Genomic DNA, 24660 nt, shown 5'->3' with positions numbered 1-24660 from the left:
ACTTATAAATTATACTATAATACAAGTATTTATAGTTTCATCGCACGTAAGATCACCATCTTAGCCGCAGATGTAGCCCTAGCATCATAACACATTCAAAATAAGTTTCTAAAAAAACAAATAGTATTATTGTTCGAGCTTATCTATTTCAGAATTCAAGCCATTGAAAAATTAGCACAAATCATGCAAATATAAAAAATATTTTTACAACTCGTAAAAAATTATTACTAAACTAACCAAAATAGTTCAAATGAGCATACCATTAGTTCTATTCTATCACCGCCCTTAAAAGAAAACGTTAAGGCAAAGTGTTTTTACGTAAGTAGTGATAAAATAGCAAAATAAAAACACTAAATCACCACAATACACCAAAACACTTTTACTTTTACACTGGACGCGCGTTTCGCTAACCATGTTAGCATCATCAGCAGATGATTATAAACTACATGGTTAGCGAAACGCGCGTCCAGTGTAAAAGTAAAAGTGTTTTGGTGTATTGTGGTGATTTAGTGTTTTTATTTTGCTGTTTAACACCAAAGGTTCCAACCCTCAACTGTAATAAGTGATAAAATATACAAATAAATTTAGTACCACCAGTTGAGTACAGTTCAATCGTAATAATACAGTTCTAAATACAGTATGATCGAAAAAAAAACTGTGTCAAGTTAGCTTAAAAATAACGATCGTTCAAAATAGCCATACAATTTTACATATAAAATGATAGCGAACATTTCCAAGCCAACTCTGACGCGTTTTTTCTTCGATCTTATGGCATTTTATTAGGTAATGTTGAATGACACAAAACTATATTTTATTCGAATTTTATTTACGCCTGTTACATATACCTAAAAAAATTGAAAATAAAGATTATAAATATTTAAAAATACAAAATTATTCACAAACTTTTGAAAATATATAATTTAAAAATAAGTATCTGAAAAAGTCAAAAGTACTATGATTTACAAAAAATATACTTTAGTGTACTGTCTTTCGTATTAAATTGAAATTATGACAATAAACTCTGATTTACCCTGTATATTTGTACCCTCTACGGGCGATTTTTAAAACATATAATAAAAATTATATTTATAGCAGGCGTAAATAATATCAAACAGAACATACGTCACTTCTTGACTATGACATTTCAATTTGGATGATTGTCTGGTCACAGCTTATTCATTGGGCAGCCAGTCGACTTCACGTACACATGCAGGTAGTCACCAGCACCATCCGACTTGTTATATAAGATATCTAGACAAATATCTAGGTAAGTACGTAGAGTTCCGTGTAAATGATTGTTAAGTCGACTGGCTGGGTAATGATTAGGCTGTGGTCTTGTCGTATAAACAAATTAATAAAGTTCTTCCAGGAAAATATTACCAAAATGATTACGCCATAAATATACAATCATTCTGTCAGTACGTCAAAGTAGAACATAAATAATAAGTAAAAAGACAAAGCATGAAATACTGTTAATAATGTATACGTTACGGTTAAAGTCCGATGTCCCCGGTTAATGTCGACATTAACACGTTAATGTTTGGGTTAGGTTATGTTTCTGGTTGTTTTGTTGTGTTATTCTGGAGATTAACCGGGTAATGTCGTCATTAACCGGACATCGGACCTTAACCGTAACATATATACCTTTGTGACATATTCGTTTATTGAAAGGTATTTTTCAAGAAATTATTGGTTTAACAGTTCTAATATATTAAAAATAATAAATAATATTAAGTTTAAATAGCTGCCTCATTTGTAAAACTATGTCTGTACCCTAGAAGCAAACTATATTAAAAAAAAATTATTTTCTAATTACTCGGTTATTTTTAAACCTATGAATGTAATATTTGGTATATGACTAAATTAGTTTGAACTTAAATGAGATGTAAAACAGTTTTTAAAATAAATTACACCACCTTTTTTTAGAGTGACTCAAATGTGCCAATTTTGGACTTTACATACATAGTTTGCTTCTAGGGTACAGATGTATAGTCCGATTTACGATAGAAGACGATTGCTTCATACTAAATATTCTAATGGATTAAGAAAGAGACGTGTACAACCGGCAACACTGCATGCCGCTTTTTATTTTGTCTCTCTGTCTGTCAACCGTTATATTTATCTCTGACGCATGCGTTAAAATACAGACCACGGAGCTAAAGTGCCCAGGACTGTATATGGTGGTGATAAATTCATTTAATAATAGATTGCTTCTTGAATTATTTTTTATTAAACAGGGGAAATAAAGAGTATTTTTCTTAACAAATTAACAAAAAATGAATAGTTCGAATAGTTGAATTTAAATATTTTAAATAGTTTTTTTTTGCTTCCGACGACGGAAAGGGATAACTTTTCGAAACGTTAGAATTTTTTTCTTTGTTAGGCAAATTTGTATTACTGTAAACATAACTTCCGACAAGCAGCGTCCGTTTAGGTTTAACGTAGAAGTGTTTACAAAAAATAACTATTTTATTTTGTAGATTTTCTTGCAGTGCAGTGGCGAAATACCCATAAAGGATTTTTTTGGAGAAACAAAAAATGTTTAAAACAATGATGTTTTAAAGGCGTTTAAAACACTTGTTTTTAAACAAAATGTAATAGAATATTTCTCAACAAATTTAAATAATAGTTCCGTATGTCTTTTCTTAATAAGAATATTCTGACGCAATCGTCTTCCTTCACGAACCGCATGTGTTGTTTTAGTGTGATTGACGTCAAATGGCATATATGAATATTCTCAATTTTGGAAGAACTTTATTATTACAAATATTGTCATTAAATTAACGTTACCAGTCCGATTAAATTCAAATTTGTGAACCATTCTTTAAAAAAATAGTTTTTTCTTTAAAACCATTATATACTTTAAATTAAGGAAAACTTCGTGAGCAAAGATTCAAAGAATGGGATCATATAATATTCAATTCTGAGATCAAGTCATTATTCACCTACTTACATAAACAAAAAATACCTCCAAAATCACGATACATCTTTGTGTCTTAGGAACTCCAACGAATATAGAGGATTTTTCAAGCAAATGGTTCATTAAACTTTTAAGTGAAGATTAATTCCATTGTGACATTTTTATCAGTATTAAAAAAAATAAAAATATATATATTATCACATAAAATTAGTATTATTTCAAAAACGGCTACATTTAGTTATGCATTATACAGAAAATGTGTTCCTTCTATATATGACAGTTATGTCGTTTTAATGCACACGTAAATTGTATTTTCTGTTATTTCTTGGAAGTTGTCTGTCGAAATCTTGCCTGACTCCTTGGACAGACTTTACTTAAAATAAGCAAATTGACAGCCGATTCCCGGTTAAAATGAAAATGTTACAAAATAGAAAATAATTTAAAAAGAAAAAAAGAGAGATAGAAACCAGAAAATAACTTGAAATATTCAAATTTGGTTTTTAATGAACCAGTTGCATGAAAAACCCTGTACATAAAACTGAACGTCGCATACTAAAAATATATATTACAAGCCTTGCTCTGCATTTCAGAAAATCTTAAACTAACAAAATGACAATCTGTTCCTTATTATGGCAAAACGTCTTACAAGTTAAACCTTATAAACAGAAAAACTTAAAAGAAAAGAAGATATGACGATGCTGTTTAGCTGGACGCACAGAGAAAGAACAAAACAGTCTTACTCAAAATAAAACTGATTTCATGTGATGTATCAATGCAAATTAAATGAGCCAACGCACACTGATCAGTCGAAAGATTTAAAACAGATTTAGGCTCGTTTAGTCACAGTAAAACTGATCGACGACGATCTATTGATCGTCATTTTATGTTAAAACATCTTTAGTCGTAATCGCATCTGTATCTGCTGCCGTGCATATTTAATTGTGAATAAAACATTTTGTTTCTCTTCGAAACGTTTTTATAAACACACTGGCTAAACAACTGCCGGCGGTATTGTTAGTGTATATGTTACAGTAAATGTTGGAAATCAGTGATTGTTAACAATTATTAGTAAAAACTCACATTCACTGATTTGCTAAGACTACACCAGTAAAAGTTCAACAGCTATTTTTGAAACCAACATTTACTAGTGAATTCTAGCATTCCCTGGACGATAGCGGTGAGTTTGAAAGATTCAGTTAGCGCGGTGGCCACATGTTGTAAAATACAAGGATAAATAAGGATAAGTTGAATAATAGGTAATATAAGGATAACATTAAATTGGGCTAAACATTGGCAGCGTTGGCAGACATCTGGCGTAAATTTGCTGTTTTTTTTGTGTTATGTATAATTGTTTTGTTATCGTTATAAAAAGTGATGTACGGTATTTTCCCTATGGAAGAAATTTTCTGTGAAAAATTAAGGTAAACTAGGCACTCGCAAGAATGTAATAGTGCTTGTTTTTCATTTTTGCAATATAATGAAGTCATAGCAAAAGTTAAGCATGCAAGAGAAAAATATATTTTAAGTGACTATGAACTTATTAAACGTTTTGATATGCTTGAAGTAGCGGGTTTGAAAAAACGAATAACTCCCGTTGAAGAAAATTCGGACATACTTTATTTTGACCACCATGAAGAACTTTATTAAAAAAACCTTGTACCAATAAGTAATCTTGTTTTCAAATGTTTTTTTTTTTAATTGTTTTGTACACTTTAAAATGTTTACAATACTTTCCCTTTTAATATTTAGAAGGTATATGTCATTATTTTCTGTAATTTTTAATAATATACTAAAGAAGTAAATTGTAATATTAAGATATGTGGATCAGCTTGAATATTGAGGTGATCTAATATTCTTATTTGTTCTAACTTCCACCAACATTCGTCCTCACCATACTCGCCCTGTATAACAGAATAACTTTTACGGCAACCTTTAGTAAATGTTACTTTCACTATAGCGAATGTTATAAATTACTAGGAAAAGTCGACAAAACTTTTTAAAATCCCACATTCACTGGTCCAATGCTAATTGGTAGCATTTCCTAGTGAATGTTAACAATCACTGAATTTCCGACTTTCACTGTAACATATACAAAAAATACAGTCATCCGGCGGTATACTTCTATATCTATAAATTCCGGTGAAAAACTGAATCAATTGTTAGTTGACGGCGGTATGCACTTAACCTCGTACGCCTAAAGGCAGGTTTTTTAAAATCAAATACCGCCGAAATGATAAGATAACCTAGCTTAGCTGTCGTTGATATTTAATAATTGTAAAACATTCAATTTTAAAATCAAAACATTCAAAGCAACCAATCAACATAAAAAAACAAAAGTAAAACCAAAACAATCAAAACTCGCTTCTTACTAGCATGTTTTGATTGCTAGAATGGGGGCGGGTATTTGTTTTTCTAAAAAATATACCGCTGAACGGCGGTATATCTGTTTTTTTCTAAAATTATACCGCCGGTATTTATATAATCAGCAACAACCGCCGTACTTGAAAAATTGGTCATGGCTCATGGTATTCATTTTAATAAATGTAGTAAAACCGCCTGTTTTCTTTGTCCATACCGCCAGCAGTATGTTCTCGAGTTTGTTTTATACCCCGAGACAAAAAAGTATTTGACCAAGACAGTTTTGGTATTTCTGTGTGCGTTCAGCCTTAGAAACTACAATAAAACTTCCACCGCGCATTTGCTGCCTTAAAATCCATCCTCTCCGAAAAAACACTGGTAAAAAAGCTAAGGAACACCCAGTAGATTAATGATCGCATCAAAGAGTCCGTATTTTTCACTGATATGCTGTACTGTATCTAATACAACACGGATTTCCAAGCTGTCGCACCTTCTTCTTCGAGGTAAGGGCAGCTGGGTTTGTTTTTAGAAAAAATGTCGTCTCTCCCTCTCGCATAATATACATGTTCAGTCTATTCCATTTAGGTTATTAGTCCATATTATCTACTAATATACACAGTATGTACAAAAACTTCAGAAATTAAACGAACAATTAGAAATGAATATCAAACTGGACAGCGGCCAGGTTTATTGCTAGTCGCCTGGATGTTCGGGACACGACCTGTTCACTTCGAACCATTGATCTATACATCTGTAAAAGAAAAAAGAACATTATTTAGCGTTTATTCATTCTAAATCATTATTCTATTTACACATGAGACAATTTATTTATCGAATTACTTTGTAAAATATCTTATAAACTCAAGATAGGCTTGGTGCATTTCCAGGATTGGGTAAGTAGAAAATTTTACATTTTCTACTGTACAGGGTGGCGTCTCTCATACACCGCGGAGGCTCCAAGGAGAACGACAGTTTGTATTGAAATTAAATTTTGTGAGCCTATGTATATTAATTCAGAGCACTTTTTAAAAATATAGAGAGTTCTGCAGGGTGTCCCCAAAAAGAATTGCATATCAAAGTTGTGTTTTTTGTAATGGAACACTCTATATATTGATTTTCGGATTCTTGGAGAAAAATAAAGGTGAGTTTTATAAGACAAGTATGACGAAAATGTAAGGTTTTTGACATATTTAACATTTTCTAAAAATATAGAACAATAATTTATAAATTCCAATAAAAACTACTTAAATAGGAATTTACCCGATATAGCCTAATATGTCGTTAAATTAACTACTGTACTTTAAATCAAATTAAAACTTGATCCAAAAAGTTATACAGGGTGAGACAAAATTAATATTGAACATTGGTCACCTATAAGAGCAAGTTACTCTTTTATTTTAAAAGGAACACCCAGTACATTATTCCGATATTCAATGGGGAATTCAATGTCATTTTTATGATTTAGTGGCAGTGGATCTTTAATATTTGATAAAATCTAGATGACTGTGATAATATGTCTGACGTTACTTCAACATAGCTGTCTAATTAGTCCAACTTTAACAACTAGTTATCATTTTGTGTCAGTTAAAACAAAAAAATTTCTCAGAAATTTGCCGAAAATGTAAACTTATCCTACATCAGAGAGAATTGATATGATTCTATTAGTTGCAGTGTGCATTCACCAATTAATAGAACACTTAAATGCTCCTGATCTTATCTAGCAGTGGCGTGCATTACATATAGGCAAAAAAGCATTGCCTACCCTTCTATTTATTCAAGACAGACGCAAAATAAAAATATATTTATCTGATCAATTTTCATTATATATCTACCTACAAATCCTACAATGCGACCTACATTGTTTTATTTTTCTAAATAGTAAGTTAGAATTGTGTTTATTACGGTTGCAAAGCCGGAAACATCATACAAAACAAACGACACCTGTTCAACGTCTTATTATTACCTAAAAAACGCATCCCATTATTCGAAATCGAACGCACGGCCGCCACTTAACATTGCATGGATATGGACAAGCAAAAGCAGTGCGTTACCGCAGCACGGATGCACCCGATGTCTCGATGTCGCCGATGCGGTATTGCCAGTTCCGATGTTATTACAGAATTATGTAAGAAACAGTCCATGTTATTTTATACGATCAATTTTAAATAACTGTGTTTTAGAAAGATTTGTATTATGCAGCAAATTAGAAATTTGCTTGTCTGTCATCTATATTTGTTTCCAAACGATGTCATTTATTATTTTATTTGACTGTAAAATCATTTTGGCACATAAAATCTATTAGGCAGTGGCAATTGGTAATCTGGCAATATTGTGTACGGTTATTGTTTTAGCTAATTCGCCAGAGCCGACACTAAAACTCACGATACCCTAGACAAGGAAAGAGAGTCCCTTAATCTATAAATAATTAAATTTATTTTCTGAAATTTGAATTTTCTTTTGTTTGAGTTTAAAGTTAAAATACGTTAGTCAGTAAATTTTATATACGTACATTGTAAAGTAAACGCCACGAATGTTTGGGAGTGATTCATCGGTCGCTACCATGTGAACTAATCTGTTCAAGGTCACATAAAACTTAATTCCAGTGCCGTGGTGTTTCAAGCCATATAATAATCAATATATAATCTGTTGTTTTAGCTGTCAAAGTCTTGTCAAAACATATATTTGGTTATAAATATAAACTGGAATGCCCCATTGGTCGCACTGCAAGCACACCAATGGACTGACGCACAATAAGTAGGAGGAGCGCAGGTAGATGATTAGACCGGGCCTTTAAAAACCTACGTCTGCGGTAAAAATTTACGTTTTTAATGTAAAAATGATAGCGCCCGTGTCGGTTCTAACTTCATCAAGCGATGAATCACTCCCAAACATTCGCGTGGCGTTTACTATACATACACTATGTAATACATACGTTTTTTTAGTTTTTTGATATTTTTGATTCTGTTGCCTACCCTACTGTAAATGGTACTGCACGCCACTGTTATCTAGTCTGGGTATTTTTATGGGGATATGTTAAAGACAGTGTTTACAAAACTCGACCAACTAGTGTCGACAACATGAAAAAAATTATTGTAGCTGTTTTTGAGGTAGAACTCCACATATGCCTTTTAAAATGAAAAGATCCTTTTGAAAAGACAATCGTTTTATGCAGTTAACAGGAAAGGAAGCATTTTGAGCATTTGATTTCATCTAGCTAATTTTTGTCACATAATTTAGGTTTATATCTAGTTTTAATTCTGTAATAATTAAAATATGTTTTAAACGTGTATCTTTTCATTAGATTTGAAGTATTTTACTCTACAATCTTTAATTTTTGTTTAATTAACAAAAGGTATATCACATCGCCACCTAGATTTTTTCAAACAATAAAGATTTACTGACGCAAAATCATAAAAATTAAAATATCAGGGAAAATCTGTCTGAGGGGTAGGCAACCTTAATAATATTTTGAATATACGTATATATATAAATTCCCCATTGAACACCGGAAAAATATACTAGGTGTTCCATTTAAAATAAAGGAGTAACTTGTTTTTAAAAGTGACTAATGTTCCATATTAATTTTGTCTCACCCTGTATAACTTTTCGAGTCAAATTTGAATTTGGTTTAACATACCATGGTTACTGAAATTATTAGGCTATACAAGGTTAACTAAAATTTAGGTAGCTATTACCGAAATTTAAAATCCTTAGATTTTAGGTATATGCTTCTTTTATAAAACTCACCTTTATTTTTTTCTCAGAATCCGAAAATCAATTAATATATATATGGTGTTCCATTAGAAAAAACACAACTTTGATGTGTAACTTTTTTTGGGGACACCCTGTATAATTCTATATATTTTTATAAAATGGTTTCAGCTAATCTACATATGCTGCCAAAATTTCATTTCGATATAAACTACCGTTCTTCTTGGATCTTCCGCGGCGTATGAGAGGCGCCACCCTGTATATACATGGTTGTTCACCACATACGACACGGAGTATTGTAGCTAAACGATTAGATTTTTACAAATTGTAAGTTTTGGGTTTGTTGAAGGACTATTAGAGCTACAATTTAAAAATATTTTTACAAGATACAGAGTGTCCCAAATAAATAAAAAATATCAAAGTTGTATTTTTTTAAATGGAACACCCTGTATATTATTGCATTTTTAGTTTCTACGATTAAAATAAAGGTAAATCTGATTAAGGTTTATTACACTTAAACCTTACCGTTTTTGAAATATTTTCAATTTTGCGAAATTGCAGTATAAATTTTAAGGCTTCATTTCTCCGAGGATATCAAAGTTTTTAATACTAAATATTTACTGAAGTTTATTTATCGATCAGTTATTGTGTTGCAATAATAAAAATTATACTACCTTATACAGAGTGTCTAAAATTTTATTTTAAATAATTACTAGCTTTAAACGGCAATAACTTATTTACATTAAATAGAACACCCTGTATATTTTATGAGAATCAGATGCACAATTTAATTGTCTATCAAATTGTATTCCACTTCTTACCTATTCTTTCAAGTTTTCGTAGAAAATGCATTTTCTTATAATTTAGACCTCATTTATCAATATACCCATGGAATATTGACATTTTAGATTGTTTTTAAAACAACAAATGTACAAAATGTACAGGCTAGTAATATTATCGTTTTTAGTAAAACGATAATATTACTAGCCCATTTGTATGCAAAAAGAAAACTATTTAAAACTTTATAAAAAGTATACCATTAATTAAATATACCACCAGTATTTCCGCCCAAATACTAATTAACTACATACTTAATTGTGTTCGTTAATAAATTATTCTAAATAAATGTGGATTTGAATCAGAAATCAATATAATAATAAGTTATGAAAATGAACGTCTCTGTTGTTATAAATAGGCAGTTGTCGAAAAATTAAATATCATTTTTAAGGTGTTACTTTTTACCACACTGTCTAATACACATACATAATTCAGCTTTTTAGTATTTGGAGCAATTATTATTAATCAACGCAAACAGTCAATTAATGTAGTTTAAATACTGGAATCATATTAATTGGTCCTCTTTTATAAATATTTAAACAATTTTTTTAAGAAGTAAGCGAACTATATCGACAATATTAGTATTTGTACTATTTGAAAATTTGTTATACCTTTAAAAATAATCTAAAATGTCAGTATTCCATGGGTATATTGATAAATGAGTTCTAAATTACAAGAAAATGCATTTTCTACGGAAACTTGAAGAGATAGGTAGAAAATGGTATAATACAATTTGATAGACAATTAAATTGTGCATCTGATTCTCATAAAATATACAGGGTGTTCCATTTAAATTAAACAAATTATTGCCGTTTAAAGCTAGTAATTATTTAAAATTAATTTTAGACACTCTGTATAAGGTAGTAAAGTTTTTATTATTGCAACACAATAACTGATCAATAAATAAACTTCAGTAAATATTTAGTAATAAAAACTTTGATACCCTCGGAGAAATGAAGCCTTAAAATTTATACTGCAATTTCAAAAAATTGAAAATATTTCAAAAACGGTAAGGTTTAAGTGTAATAAACCTTAATCAAATTTACCTTTATTTTAAGCGTAGAAACTAAAAATGTAATAATATATAGGGTGTTCCATTTAAAAAAATACAACTTTGATATTTTTATTTATTTGGGACACTCTATATTTTGTAAAAATATTTTTAAATTGTAGCTCTAATAGTCCTTCAACGAATCCAAAACTTACAATTTGTAAAAATCTAGTCGTTTAGCTACAATAATTCGTGTGGTATGTGGTGAACAACCCTGTATATACCGATTGTTTAGGATATTCTCCGATGGTGCCAGCACCGGCGGAGAATGCACCAAGCTTATATCACACGAAAAACTAACCATTATTTTTTTTAACGAAGGTAAATTTAGTTTTATGGTCAATTACATAAATGTATCAAAATGATTTCTCGAAATAATTAAAAATACATTTAGGAGTAGTACTCAATCATCATTTCCACGAAGATTTAATTTTTATTTGTCTTTAATATCATCAGTTATTCATGAGACATACTAGGTCTACAACTAACTGTATCTATAATAGTAATAAATATATGACGTACTACTAAGAAACAGTAAAGTAAATAGGACTACGTTTAGAGTTTCATGTGCCTACATACATATAATTAAATCATAGATGTAAAAAGACAAATTAAGGAGAATATGATAATTTAATTTATTACAGAGAATTGTACTTATTGTGCAAGTTTTTGAAAATTTAGGTAATACGCGGTATTATTTTAAATAATAATATTCAAGACTAATGTGCCTCATAATTTTAAGCAACAAGACATTTAAGTTTCAACAGGGAGAAATAGTAAACTAGTATTGGAAAAAAATAAAACTATATATTAAACGATCAACACATATCATTATTTTATCAAATCATCAATCAACCTTAAGTTTTTTTTATTGCCAATAACAAAATTCTTAAGTATTATCTGTATTTTTCCACACCACGTGTAGTTTTTTCTTAGCAAAACAAAGAGAAAAAATGATATTATTAGTAAATAAAATTGTCTTACGTTTTATGATATATACAGAGACACGGCAACCTGGCTATGACGTCACCTTGGTTAAGCTCTTCCAGACAGATGACGCACTCGCCCTTATCATCTGTCAAAACGTCTTCTGCAAAAATAAATTATTAATTTTAATTTACTATTCTACTGCAATACAATAAATAAGTATACATTTAATTTATTGTATACTTCATTAAGTGTAATAAATTAATACACATGGCCAGAGATGAAGTCCCAATAATATGGATCTTTCATTAACTGATTTACGTGAAATTTGACTTTGCTGTTAGTTTTTGCTTTAATTTAAAATAAAAATTAATAAAATTAATGTAATTGTTAATTCAATTTAAAGCAAAAACTAACAGTCTACTTAACAGTCTGTGATTTCAATTAAAAGGAAAATCATAGATAAAGCAAACAAGTTTAGATTGGAATGCTCGGCTTGTCGCCAAAACTTATATAATAATATATAAACTTATAATTGTTTTGGAGCGATACGTTGTAGGGCGCTAATTCTATTCTAAAGAATAACGCCAAATAGTATTTACATTGTCCTTATAGGACTTTCCAATCTAAACTTGTTACTTGTATCTATGTGTGCGAACACAGTGCAAGCAGGTTTGCCAATCTGGGCACCTATTCTTGACATCGTTCGCAACTTTGCGTATACGCATCACGTGTATTGTTATAAACAAGGTATCCCAGAAATAAGTGCAAGTATTTTAAAGGGTGGTAGATCGCGATAAAAGAAACATATTTTCTCTTTATCGTTTTTCAAATAAGTCCAAAATAATGGAGTTATTTTACTTTGAAAATTTCCAAAAAAAAATATTTTTTGCTAAAATTTTGAGAACCTTATTCTTCATGTGCCTTCTCCTCATCGGAGGTTGGCGACCATCAATTGGAATTCCTCCCTGTCTTGAACCAAACGGATAATTGCACTGGCCTCTCCTATATTAAACCACTGGCGCAAATTCCACAACCAGGAAAACCGTTTACGCCCGATGCCTCGTCATCCTTCAATCTTTCCCTCAACGATCAGCTGTAGGAAACAATATTTGTTATTTCGAAAAATATGACCAAAATATGCTGCTTTGCGTCGTTTTATTGTAGTCAATAGTTCTTGGTCCTTACACATTCTTTCCAATACTTCGAGATTTGTTTGAGAACCACTGGATCTTTTCTGGATTTTCTTTCTTGTAAATTTAATCTACTACCTATGTTGCCATATTATCAAGAAATTATTTTTTTTATAAAAACTAAAAAATTGCAAAAAAAATTCCAAAAATATTTTCAAAAAATCCGAATTTTCAAAAAAAAAATATTTAGAAAAAAACCTCATAGCGTGTTTCTGGGGTTGAACTATACTACCAGTTAAGTTAAAATACTTGCACTTATTTCTGGGACACCCTGTATATGGTTACATAGTAGCGCCGCGCCGCGCCGCCTCGCGCTTATAACCTTGAAAAATTAAAGCGTGTTATCAAATCGGCTAGTTCACAGTGAAAGCAGGCAGGCACCGTCAACCAGCGTTCATCGGCGTTCTCGCTTTTACCGGAACGAAAATTTATTTATTTCTGCTTTTGCACGCGCCGACGGCGCACAGGGGGTATTAAGAACTAAAAGTTGGCCAAAATTATGTTTTATGATTTTTTTGCTTTTTTGCTAGTAATATTAATTATTAATTAGAGGAGAGGTTGCTAATATGGAACCCCATTTTGTTTTTCCTACACAATATTTTTTCCTCTACTCTGAAACCCTTTCCACCGATCAAATAGGGCCATTCTGTGCAAAACCAAGCAATTGGATGAGGATGCTAGAACAAGAAAGTAATTTGTATATTATAGACGATATTTGAGCGAGGATGGGTGTTAATAGGGTAAAGACTATTTCCTTTAAGAATCTATTTAAATCAATGTTTTTTTTGGCAGTGGCAAATATTGGCAAGATTTTTGTGCATATTCCAATGCTGGAGACTTTAAGCATTGAACGGATACTAATTTCCATGCGGAATATTGCCGAATAGTCTTACACCTTATAAAAATGCCACTGATTTTTTAAATATAAAACATTATAAAAAAATAGAATAGAAGGAAACGTTTCAAAATAAAAATATGGCATAAAACAGAACAGAGCCAACAAACAAAGCTGGCTCTGTATCCATCATGACAGTTATTATGAACAATTTGCAAAAAAAGCACTACAAACAATTCCACTATTTTTATAATCTTAGAAATATTCAGAATACACTCAAGATAATTCATACTTTTAACTGAAATATATTAGTTATCTGATAGTCAACTTACGACTTAAAAAAGCTAATAACTAATAAACGTGCTTACATTTAATATTTATAGATTTGTGTTCAGTTAAGATAAAAAATAAAAATAAAAAAATATCATTTTTGGCCAGGTTTATAGACCAAATAGACCTATGTGCGGCCCCGGCGAGGCGGGCGCGGCGTTTGAATATGGTTTGGTTAGGTTAGGTTAGTTAATCAGGTAAATTTCCTCTTAATTATCTACTTCCGAATCCTTCTCGCATCTCCGAAATAGCCATATACAATACACTTGATGCATATACGCAAAGTTACGCATCTGTGTATTGTTATATGGCTTTTTAGGAGATGCGAGATGCGAGCGATATTTGAAGATGCGAGTGGTCAAAAATAGGTCCCCAGAGACTGCGCTGGTTGCCGGAAAGCAGAAACCTGCCTCCACTATGTTCGTACCCTATGAGGTAAATTTTGATTTCTGTCATTTTTTGGATGTCACATGTCAAAATCTGCCCTGACTCGTTGGATCTATATAGGAGCAAAATATCTGATGTTAGGCCCTGCGCTAGTAATAGATTTATTTAAATTTTTTGAATAAATTAGTAACTTTGTAAAAAATCATAACCACGTTCCTCTAGAATATCTCTGCCACTAAAAATAACAATAAAAATTTCTGAGAAGCTGTTTTAAGAAATTTTTTTACAGTAGGTATGTATATTTCGAAATCTGTTTTCATATTTGTACTTACCGTTGTAGGAAAGGCGTGGTTTGGTGAGGCACATGACAAGGTGACATTCGATATCATCTGGAACGACAAATTTGCTGCATACCGGACATTTTATTCCTGAAACAAATAAATGTCATGTATAACTAAATAGTGTTTTAAGAGCAAACCTTATTTTAAAAAAACGGCCTGTTCTGTGTACGTTATGTGTAGACAAGGCTTTAAAAACAAAGATGTAAGATGTAAATAAAGAATTTATTAACAAAGGGATAACTTATAACCTTCTGTCAAGGACCTGCATGAAGCCAAGACAAAATACAACGCTACATTTTGCAAATTATTATAATAAACAACTTGTTTATTTAAGAATAAACGGATGAATTTAAAGAACTCGATAATTGAACAGCTTTTTACTTGCACAATTATTATAAATTTTCACTAAAAATCATGCGAGTCATATTAGTACACGGATAACAAATTTGTTTGGTTTGGTTTGGTTGGTAAAATATTAAAAGGCTAAGTTAAAAATTAACTAAGGCCCTCTTTCACATATCGTCGGTGAAATGTGATAAACTGCTAACTCCATTATTCCTAATTTTACAGGAGAGCAAAAAAAACGGTACAAAAAAATATGTACACATGTAGGAAGTATTTTCCTGCGTTAATATGATAAAGAGGTAAGAATTTTATTTGCTGGGAAACAATATAACTCAATATTTCGTGTTACATCATTTTTTTCAGACACAATAGGGAGATACCAGATATTCGTCTTTCAGAAATAAGAAATAAAAATTACTTCTGGAGATAGCAACCTTTATTGTTTGAAATTTTAAAAATGGAATTGAATATTACCCAAACAGATTTAGAGAGAGAGAGAGAGATATGTGTTAAAGACGCATCGACTGTAGAGTCTTTTAGCGTCACTTTATCCCATTATTTATATATTTTTATATATGTCGATATCCTTTATATAATCCAACATAGCCTTGTTATTTTGGTAGGAAAGGGCTACCTCAGGGTTATCCACGATACCGTGTTGTCTTCGTTTTAACGCGTTCTTTGGGCATTCAAAGATAATGTGTTTGACAGATATAGGAAGATTACATGTTTCACAAATGGGCTGATTCTGTCCTTTAAGGAGGTGTTCATGGGTGTTTTGGAGTTTCGTGTGTCCTAAACGAATTCTAGTGAGCACAACGAAATCTCTTCTAGGTAATCTAATTACATTATTTTCAAAATAGTCCCTTTTGATTTCATGAAGCTTATTATCATTCATGTCTAAGTCCCATTCTAGTTGGATTATATTATCGATCATATGTTTGCCATAATTCTTTAGATCTTGCACGGAGAAAACAAGGTTGGTTTTATGAGGGTTGGGAGTTTTTGCAGCCAAGTAGTCAGCTCTGTCATTGCCAGGAATTCCTACGTGGCTCGGAAGCCAAAGGAAAGTGACGCTGTAGTGGTTGATATTGCCTTCTGTAGAATCATTTTGATTGCTATAACTAGTGGATGGTTGGAGTAGAAAGAGGAGATACTTGAAATGGAACTCAATGAATCGGTAGCCACGACCCATCTCTTATAGCTGGAGGTCAATATATGTTGAATGGCCTTAAATATTGCAAAAAGTTCTGAGAATATTCCCGTTATGGGACTTAGTGAGAAACACATTTCTTTATCAAACGATTTATAAATAATCAATTAAATTTAAAAAATATGATATTCATAACCATATATTTATAATGTCGTCGGTCTAGAAGCAAAATATACAAGTCCAAAAACGAATAAATTTTTAATGCATTTTTAAAGATCTGAAGTAGCAGCATTTTGGACTTAATGAATATCAAAATAATTTAAAAATTAAAATTATAATTCTTAGAAGATATGGTAGAATCCTTCCATGCTTATCCTAATTTTTATACAACGGTAGTATAGACCGAGCTTGGAAAACAGTGCGTGATTTTATTAAATTTTTATTACTTTTCTCCTTATTTGTTTAATTTTTATAAAAATTATGTATCATTTACGTGGAAAAACGTTGAAAAAAATAAAACTGATTAGGTATTATGGAAATTCTTGTACAAGTAAGTAATGGTCATTTAAACTATTTAGTATTTATAGCACGCCGATAAATTGCTCGTATATAGAGAATTTCGTTTTTCCCCTTACCCTTTACGGATACCACGTATTTACAGCACGGATCGACGCAGGGTCGGACTGGCCATATTATATATGTACATAACTATTAGGGGGGCCCCAGCCTTCGCGGCCCCCCTTTATTGTTCATTATTTATTCTTAACAATGTTTGCTTTTGCACTGCATTGGTTTACCTTGCATTAGGGTAGTTCCCTGATTTCTATACAGGGTGAGTCTTAAATAAGTGCAAATATTTTCAGGGCTGGTAAATCCCGATAAAAGAAACATAATATTTTCTCTTTACCGTTTTTTCAAATAAATCCAAAACAACCGAGTTATTTCACTTTTAAAATTTCCAATTTTTTGCTATAATTTTGAGAATCATTAGATTTTCTACTACTCTTACTACCTATGTTGCCATATTACAAACAAAGTATGTTTTTAAACTAAAAATTAAAAAAATTCCAAATTTTTAAGAAAAAAAAATCGCCCAAAAAATCTCATAATCGTGTTTCTTGGGTGGAAATATACTACCCCTAAAAATATTTGCATTTATTTAAGACTCACCCTGTATATAATAGGGAAAAATTGACCAAAACGTAAGGCGAAAAAATAGGCAAAAAAATCCACACGGGCCCCTTCTTACATTGCCACCCGGGCCCCTTTGGCCTAGTGCGACCCTGAATCGAAGTACTGTCCTAAAGAAACATACGAGTAAGAATCCGTGCGTTTCCTTTAGCGCGATTGTAACAGAAATTATGGACTTAGCAGCATTTCGGTGGCTATTTCAGGTCACTGGGAGTTAAAATTATTGAGCAGATATTATTGAGTTAAAATTGCAAATTTTCTTTAATGGGAAAAAATGTATTTGCTTTTTCTACTTATAGAGTATTTTTTTCTCTTTCTAATGGTATAAAAAACTTATTAACGCAAAAAATGGAGTTAGCAGGTTATCACGTTTCACTGACGATATACCTAACTCAACAAAAAATGTAGAGATCCGACAAAGTTCTACATGAGTAGTTTACAGTAGTACTATACACCTATATTTTTATATTAAATTAATGTTAATTTTAAATCTACAGTATGTCCACGAATTGACTTTACAAGAGGAAAAACTTTTTTATTATTAGCATTTTGAGAAAAATACATTCTTCATAAAGATTTTTGCTTGTTTTAGAATGATTAATCCCGTTTATACTTTTCCGTCAAAAATCATGATATCTTTATATATATGGCAACATAATATATAATAAAATATATGTTCCCGTCAACCCTTCGTGGGACATAGGGCTTCTAAGAGATGTTTCCATCTGATCCTATTCTGAGCTGTCTGTTTGATCTCTCCCCATGTTTTCCCGACCTCTTGGGCTTCAGAGGTTACTGTTCTTCTCCAGGTATTCCTTGGTCTTCCCCTGGCACGTCTTCCCTGTGGATTCCATTCAAGTGCCTGTCTAACGATATCTCTGTGGGGTCTGCGCAAAATGTGCCCAATCCAGCCCCACTTTCTTTTCTTAATTTCGATATCTCTTCGATTTTGTGATGTTCTTCTCCACAGTTCTTCGTTGTTAATTTGATTGGGCCAGAAAATTCTCAATATTCTTCGAAGACACTTGTTAACAAACACCTGTAGGCAATCCATGAGACCACGCGTAACCTTCCATGTTTCGCATCCATAAAGCAAAATAGATTTGACATTGCTATTGCAGAGCTGGACTTTAGTTTTTTTGCTATATATAGAGGAGTTCCACACAGGTGTAAGCATGCCAAAAGCTCTTTGTGCCTTCAAAATCCTTTCCTCTATATCTTTCTCTGTGCCCCCATCGCTGTGAACCATACTTCCCAGGTACTGAAATTCATCAACTCTTTCGATGGCTCAGTTGGAGATGTATAGACATTGGTTGTTGGGAGTATTTGACCTCATTTCTTTGGTTTTCGCCACGTTGATTTAAAGACCGACATTATTAGCTTCCTCTTGGAGTCTAAGAAGTTTTGGAGACATATCCGAATGTGAATGGGAAAAGATGCATAGATCGTCTGCATAGTCCAGGTCTTCTAGCCTGCTTAACAGTCCCCATTATATCCCTAGTGGTTCTTTAAATGCTCTATTTAGTGCTACATCCAGAACGATGTTAAAGAGTAGCGGCGAAAGTATACACCCCTGTTTTACACCTACTGCAATAGAAATTTTCTCCCCCTAATAAGGCAACATAGGTTGTAGATTAAATTGGCAAAAAAGAAAATCCAGGAAAGATCCAGTGGTTCTCAAAATTTAAACAAAAAATAGTTTTTTTTTAATTTGGGGCTATGTGAAAAGAAAAGCTTACGAAAACAATTCGCAAACCATTAGACAACTGAAAGAAAATAATAAGCAAATAATTCGTAACATAACTCCAGAAATGTGTTCAGCAGTAACAGAAAATTTCAACAAAAGAATTGTGTGCTACCAGAGAAGTCGTGGTGGCCATTTGGCAGATATTGTGTTCCACGCAGGGCCATGTAAGTGAAATATTCAAAATGGTTCCAGCAAAAGTTTCCCAATTATGACGGGTGATGGCGCTGATCGTCAAGATTTTTGGACAGGGATTTTGATTACCGACAATACGACGTGAGCTACGACCGGACCAGGACCAATCAGAATGATCAGTCTTTCTTGGACATTTGCCGCGGAAGTGTGTGTTAATTTCTGTTGTGATAAGTGATAGTGTGGTTGTGTTTGCAGTTTGATTTTTCGGTTTTGATATTATGTTAAAATTAATTTTGAAGTATTGTATCGCCTGTTTTTATGTAATAGTACTTTTTTTAGTTCTATGATCTGATATGTTATGATTTGTTAATGTTTGTTTAACAATGTTATACCAAAGAGGTTATACTTAATATATCAATTTGCATAGCCTAACTTTTTTATCAATAAACTTCATAAACTTTGTAGATTTTCAGATTATTTAATTCCTTTTGTTTCCGTTTGTAATTTTATTTTTAAGACATAGTATGTGATTGTTTCAGATAATATGTTTTAAAAATAAAATTGCAAATAGCGAATAAAAATAATTAAAATAAAGTGTATTTTACAATTCCCCCCGGCCCCGCACCCCTTTGGCTAACCAGTAAATGTCAGCTTTGTCGAGAGATGGCGTTACGAAAATGGAACCGATTTATTACAAGGAACTTGGGCTTCTTTTTCGTTAGTATGTTCTGTGGTTCCACGTATTAATTGTACACTGTCCAGCTACGCACTGTCATAAATAACTTTTAGGTATGTTATGAAACTTTTATTTTATTGGTTATCAACATCCGAAACCTCTTATTGGAATACCCTTTACCATAAGGTGTGAAGCGGGATGAGTTGAAAAGTCCCTAAATCCGGTTACAATGTGATAAACACAAAACTCAGCTGATATACGTTATGATCTAAAAATCCCCGTTTTCATGTAGTTTTTTAATCCTTAAAATTTCAATATTTAGCTTCAATATTGACAAGAAATCTAATCAAGGTCACCGCAATCTCTATCAACCAGAATTTTCAGAATTAACAAAAACAAAAATAACTAAAAGTCAAATAAAATGCCTGCCGTCATATCCTGTTTATATTATACAGGCCCGGCAATGGATCTCTAGGCATAGGAATTACATGCATTGGAATGAAACGCCTATAAAAAGTCTATGCTTAAACAGAGATGGACAACAACTTCCCCGTTTCCACTTCCACTACGACTGTCTACTTAGACAAACTCCAATAAGATAACAAATTTTGGAAATTCCGTCACCTCCATCCACTCATGATACCCATCTCCCTGCCCTTTATTTATCGCCATTATTTTATTTCCCTTCCCGCGCCTCCGCACCTCGCTATTCTGACTCCCGTCAGTTCATCACAGAGTTGCCAGGTCTACCGGTTTCGTCTGTAAGCTACCGATCTACCGATTTAAAGAAAAATCTAACGATATATTCAACTGCGTCTTTAGTTTTTACAATAGAAGCACTTATAAAAAGCTGACTTATTTGACTAAAAATTAAGCGACTGCCGTGTTGGAATCTGTATAATTTGACTTTATTATTGTTTCATTAAATTTTATTTAGTAATAACACACATACAGGTCATCGTTCTGTCTAGTTGCAGAGTTACAGAGATATTCCTAAAAATCCTTATTACTCCTTATTACTCCTTATTAGGCGCGGTATTGGCGACATGCCCGAAGAAGTTGATATCTTTTGAAAAGATTTTATTTCATTCATCTATTAAAGTTGAACCCATATTTTCCCCCAAAAAATGTAAACAAAAAACAAAATTTAAGTTAAGAAACAACCTAAATTCGGACAAATATTTTAGTGATTTTCCCGTCAAAAAAATATATATGAAAAAAGAGTTGAGAGTTGCTACAGCTTTCCCATTGAAATGAAATTAATTTTAGATATCACTGATCAAAATTTGTACAAAGGTAAAAAGTGACTGCTACACTAATTTGTGACTGCTATCCCTACTTGTTATAGTTTTATATGTTTTTATTAATATATTAATATTATTTAATTCAATATTTTTTTTAATATCAAATAATATACCTAGCTATTTCTAATTCTTGTTATATTTATTATATTTGTATTTTATTTGAGTGATCTATTATTACGACACATAGGAATGCTAATTTTGGACTTAAATATTATATTTTATTTCGTTTCTGTACTTTTAATTTTTGTTGAAGATCTACCGAGAATTTTGTTCTCGTATGGAATTATAATCTAACCAACCCGGCAACCCTGTTCGGCTACTCCTTATAAAGTTTTTTTCGGCCTAATTCCTTTGTCACAGCCGCGGCTTTGTCAAGCGCCGCCGCCGACCGACTGTGTCGGGGCGACTGCTAGGAAGATCGTACAGTATTGCCATTTCATAGAATTGCACTTGCTATTTTAGAAATGATTTCAAAGTTTTGCATGTTACTTTTCGTTTTAGAAAGAAGTTATGTGCCTAGAGAAAACATTCTTAAAATTGTTTCGTACTTTATTTAATATTTCATTAAGTAGGCAAGATAATGGGATTAGAAGATTTAGGATTTTGACAAGCCAACATAATTTCGATTTAATTGAATGGCAACACTGTCCGTCCTGTTTCTATTTTTTCGATTCTGTTCTATTAGTAGGCGGTAGCCCCCACACAAGCGTCTAAAGACCCGCCCGGCGCCCCCTCTCGCAGGGGCTCTCTCGTCGTATCACTTCTATGATCACTTCCCCTATACGATGGTAGGGAAAAGACACTTTATCCGTCTCTGTTGCACTGCAGTGTATTTTGCAGCCTTACCATCTTTTTTTATCGCATTGAAAACCTCCTATTGCTAAAATTCCTTTGTCAGCAGTGTATATTAAATCTTCTAAAATTCCCTTTAAAGAATTATAATACACGAATTCAACTGCGCAAAAATTCAACCATAATACGTAAAGTTTACACAACACGCGTTGCAAAATTTTTACCACAAAAATAATCTAATCCACAACAAAATATTGTTTATTTCGACAACAATGTTTAAGTGTGTTAATGATATGAAATTTTTTAAACAATATTTTACGGCGCCATTCTGTCTAGTTCTCGAAATTTTAATGGCATTAACCACGGAGAATAATAAACAATACATTTACCTTTGCACAATATTATTAGAAATATATTATTATTCTATAGTGAACTCGAAAAAACTAGCCACAAATATTTTTTTTCCAAAAGTCACAAAAGTATTAATTTTTGCAACCTGATTGATAATAATATGAGAGCATAGTAAAGACTTACTTTTACGCATAAGCACAAAAATACGAAAATATATTATTATATAATTCAAAATACAACTTTCCCGAATTTCAGTCACTTTCCCGACCTTAGAGGAACGTTCCCGGAACATTCCCGGAACATGGGCACGTTCCCTGAGGCACGTTCCGACCTGCACATCACTAGTAACACGATAACTCAAAAACCGCTGAACCGATTTTAACCAAATTTAGCACAAAAATACTGTGGCCCCCGAGAATCTGGCTATTGATTTTTGGTGGGGGTGGGGGGTTGGTAAGGGGGTATGGGAGGGGGTTAAAAATTTTAAAAAATCGTATCTCCAAAATTACCGTAGCTAGCGAAACGCGGTTTTCAAATTAAGATTAGGAATAATATTTGCAACAAAATTTGTAATAACATCAAAATCAGTCAAAGTCGCAGTTTTTGAGATATTAACATATTTTAGTATGGGCGGCTATACGTGCCTCCCGGCGCCAATTTTTTTCTATTTAAAACATTCATTTGTAACTTATTTGTTGAAGTTCAGAAAACGATAGAGTGGCAAAAAAATCAATAATTATTTCTCAGTATCGCAAATCACACAGTATTGCCACAGAATAGAGAACAACCAAATTATTCTTTATACTGTGGTTGCAGTAAAGTGGCGTAATTTTTTTTTATGAACCCACATAACAAATAGTGCGTATTTGTGGGTTCCTGTAAATCTGCATGCAGAGGAATTTCTAAAATAGCACTGCTCAGAAATGTAAATGAGCGTTCCAAAGTGGGGCACTTAAACGGTGCTTTAAAAATCTTGTAAGTTGCTCATGAAGTTTTATCATAAATTCATTCCTAGTTATATTTTCACCACCTTTCTTTTTAGATTGTGATTAAAAATAACGATGTCCTTAAACAGCCATTAAACGGTAGCCTACTAAAACGCCGTTAATAGATATTGTGACGTCGTTCATGTCGGCGGAAAGTTATGCCTAGCCATAAGCATACTGCAAGAGCACCTGTGGCTCCCTGGCTGAGGCTATCGGTTCGTGAGCGAATGGTCCGGGGTTCAAATCTCATGCTGACCAAAACTTTTTTATATTTTTTTCTGCTTATAGCGTGATCTTATTGCATTGGTTTCACTCTTTTTGGTTGGATTGGTTTAGTTATTTGGCGGGTTGGTTAGCGTGGTTATTTGGAGGGTGTTAATTCATTGGTTAGTTGGTTATTTGGTGGGGTTGGTTGGTTTTTACTAATTTATATTTGTTTTTTAAATTTTTTTATCAGTGTCGCGGTTAGTTGCGTTGGTTAAGTTGGTTATTTGGTGGGGCGGATAGTATTGGTTAGTCCTTATAAAATTCGTATATTTCATAAAGCCGCCAAGTGCGTCACATCAACGACGTCATACGGCATTTTAGTCAGCTACCGTTTAACGGCAGTTTAAGTACAGATATGTTTATGATGCCCAAAAATACACATAGGGGCCATCCTTTTCTTCAGTTTCTGAGCCGCTATACCGCCAATCATCTCATGTCTGATGTCATTCGTCATCGCTATCATTTTTGGAGACAGTGCCAGAGACAGTATTTCTAATTCTGTTAGTGTTAGGGGTCTTGTATCTTCCCACATCTTTGACATTTTTCCGGTTTTTAAAATAAAGGGCAGTTCGAGAATATCCCCAAAAAATGAACATAAAAGATAAGAATATCAGGTTATTTCAGGTACCACTGCGATAAAAAAAAGTAGTACAAGAATTAGTAGTCCCAGATAGAACTCTTGGTCTATAAAGATATCGAGAAGTGGATATCGTCGTCACTATGAAAACAATACAATTATGCCACCTAACTTTTTAGGCGTTACCATGAATTTGGTAATAAATTGGTAAGTATACGTGGCGAAATAAAAGTATAAAAAGTTTACATA

At 32.4% G+C, this 24660-nt stretch overlaps 1 protein-coding gene across 1 annotated transcript in view; it reads right to left on the bottom strand.

Annotated features, from left to right (window-relative positions):
* Positions 1-5374: 5374 nt before the first annotated feature.
* LOC115883160 (E3 ubiquitin-protein ligase ZNRF1) overlaps positions 5375-24660 on the bottom strand; it is a 62149-nt gene continuing 42863 nt past the window's right edge. The window contains exons 3-5 of the mRNA XM_030901468.1: positions 14882-14977; positions 11862-11967; positions 5375-6029 (exon numbers count right to left, since the gene is read on the bottom strand). Coding sequence (XP_030757328.1) covers positions 5972-6029; positions 11862-11967; positions 14882-14977 — 260 coding nt within the window. The 3' untranslated portion in view covers positions 5375-5971. The remainder of the gene's footprint in view (positions 6030-11861; positions 11968-14881; positions 14978-24660) is intronic.

This window comes from Sitophilus oryzae, unplaced genomic scaffold, assembly GCF_002938485.1.
Source record: "Sitophilus oryzae breed Bouriz unplaced genomic scaffold, Soryzae_2.0 scaffold_1818_pilon_pilon, whole genome shotgun sequence".
NCBI classification, from domain to species: Eukaryota; Metazoa; Arthropoda; class Insecta; order Coleoptera; family Curculionidae; genus Sitophilus; species Sitophilus oryzae.
Note: the sequence above shows the minus strand (reverse complement) of the source record. Positions and strands in the feature narration are given on the sequence as shown.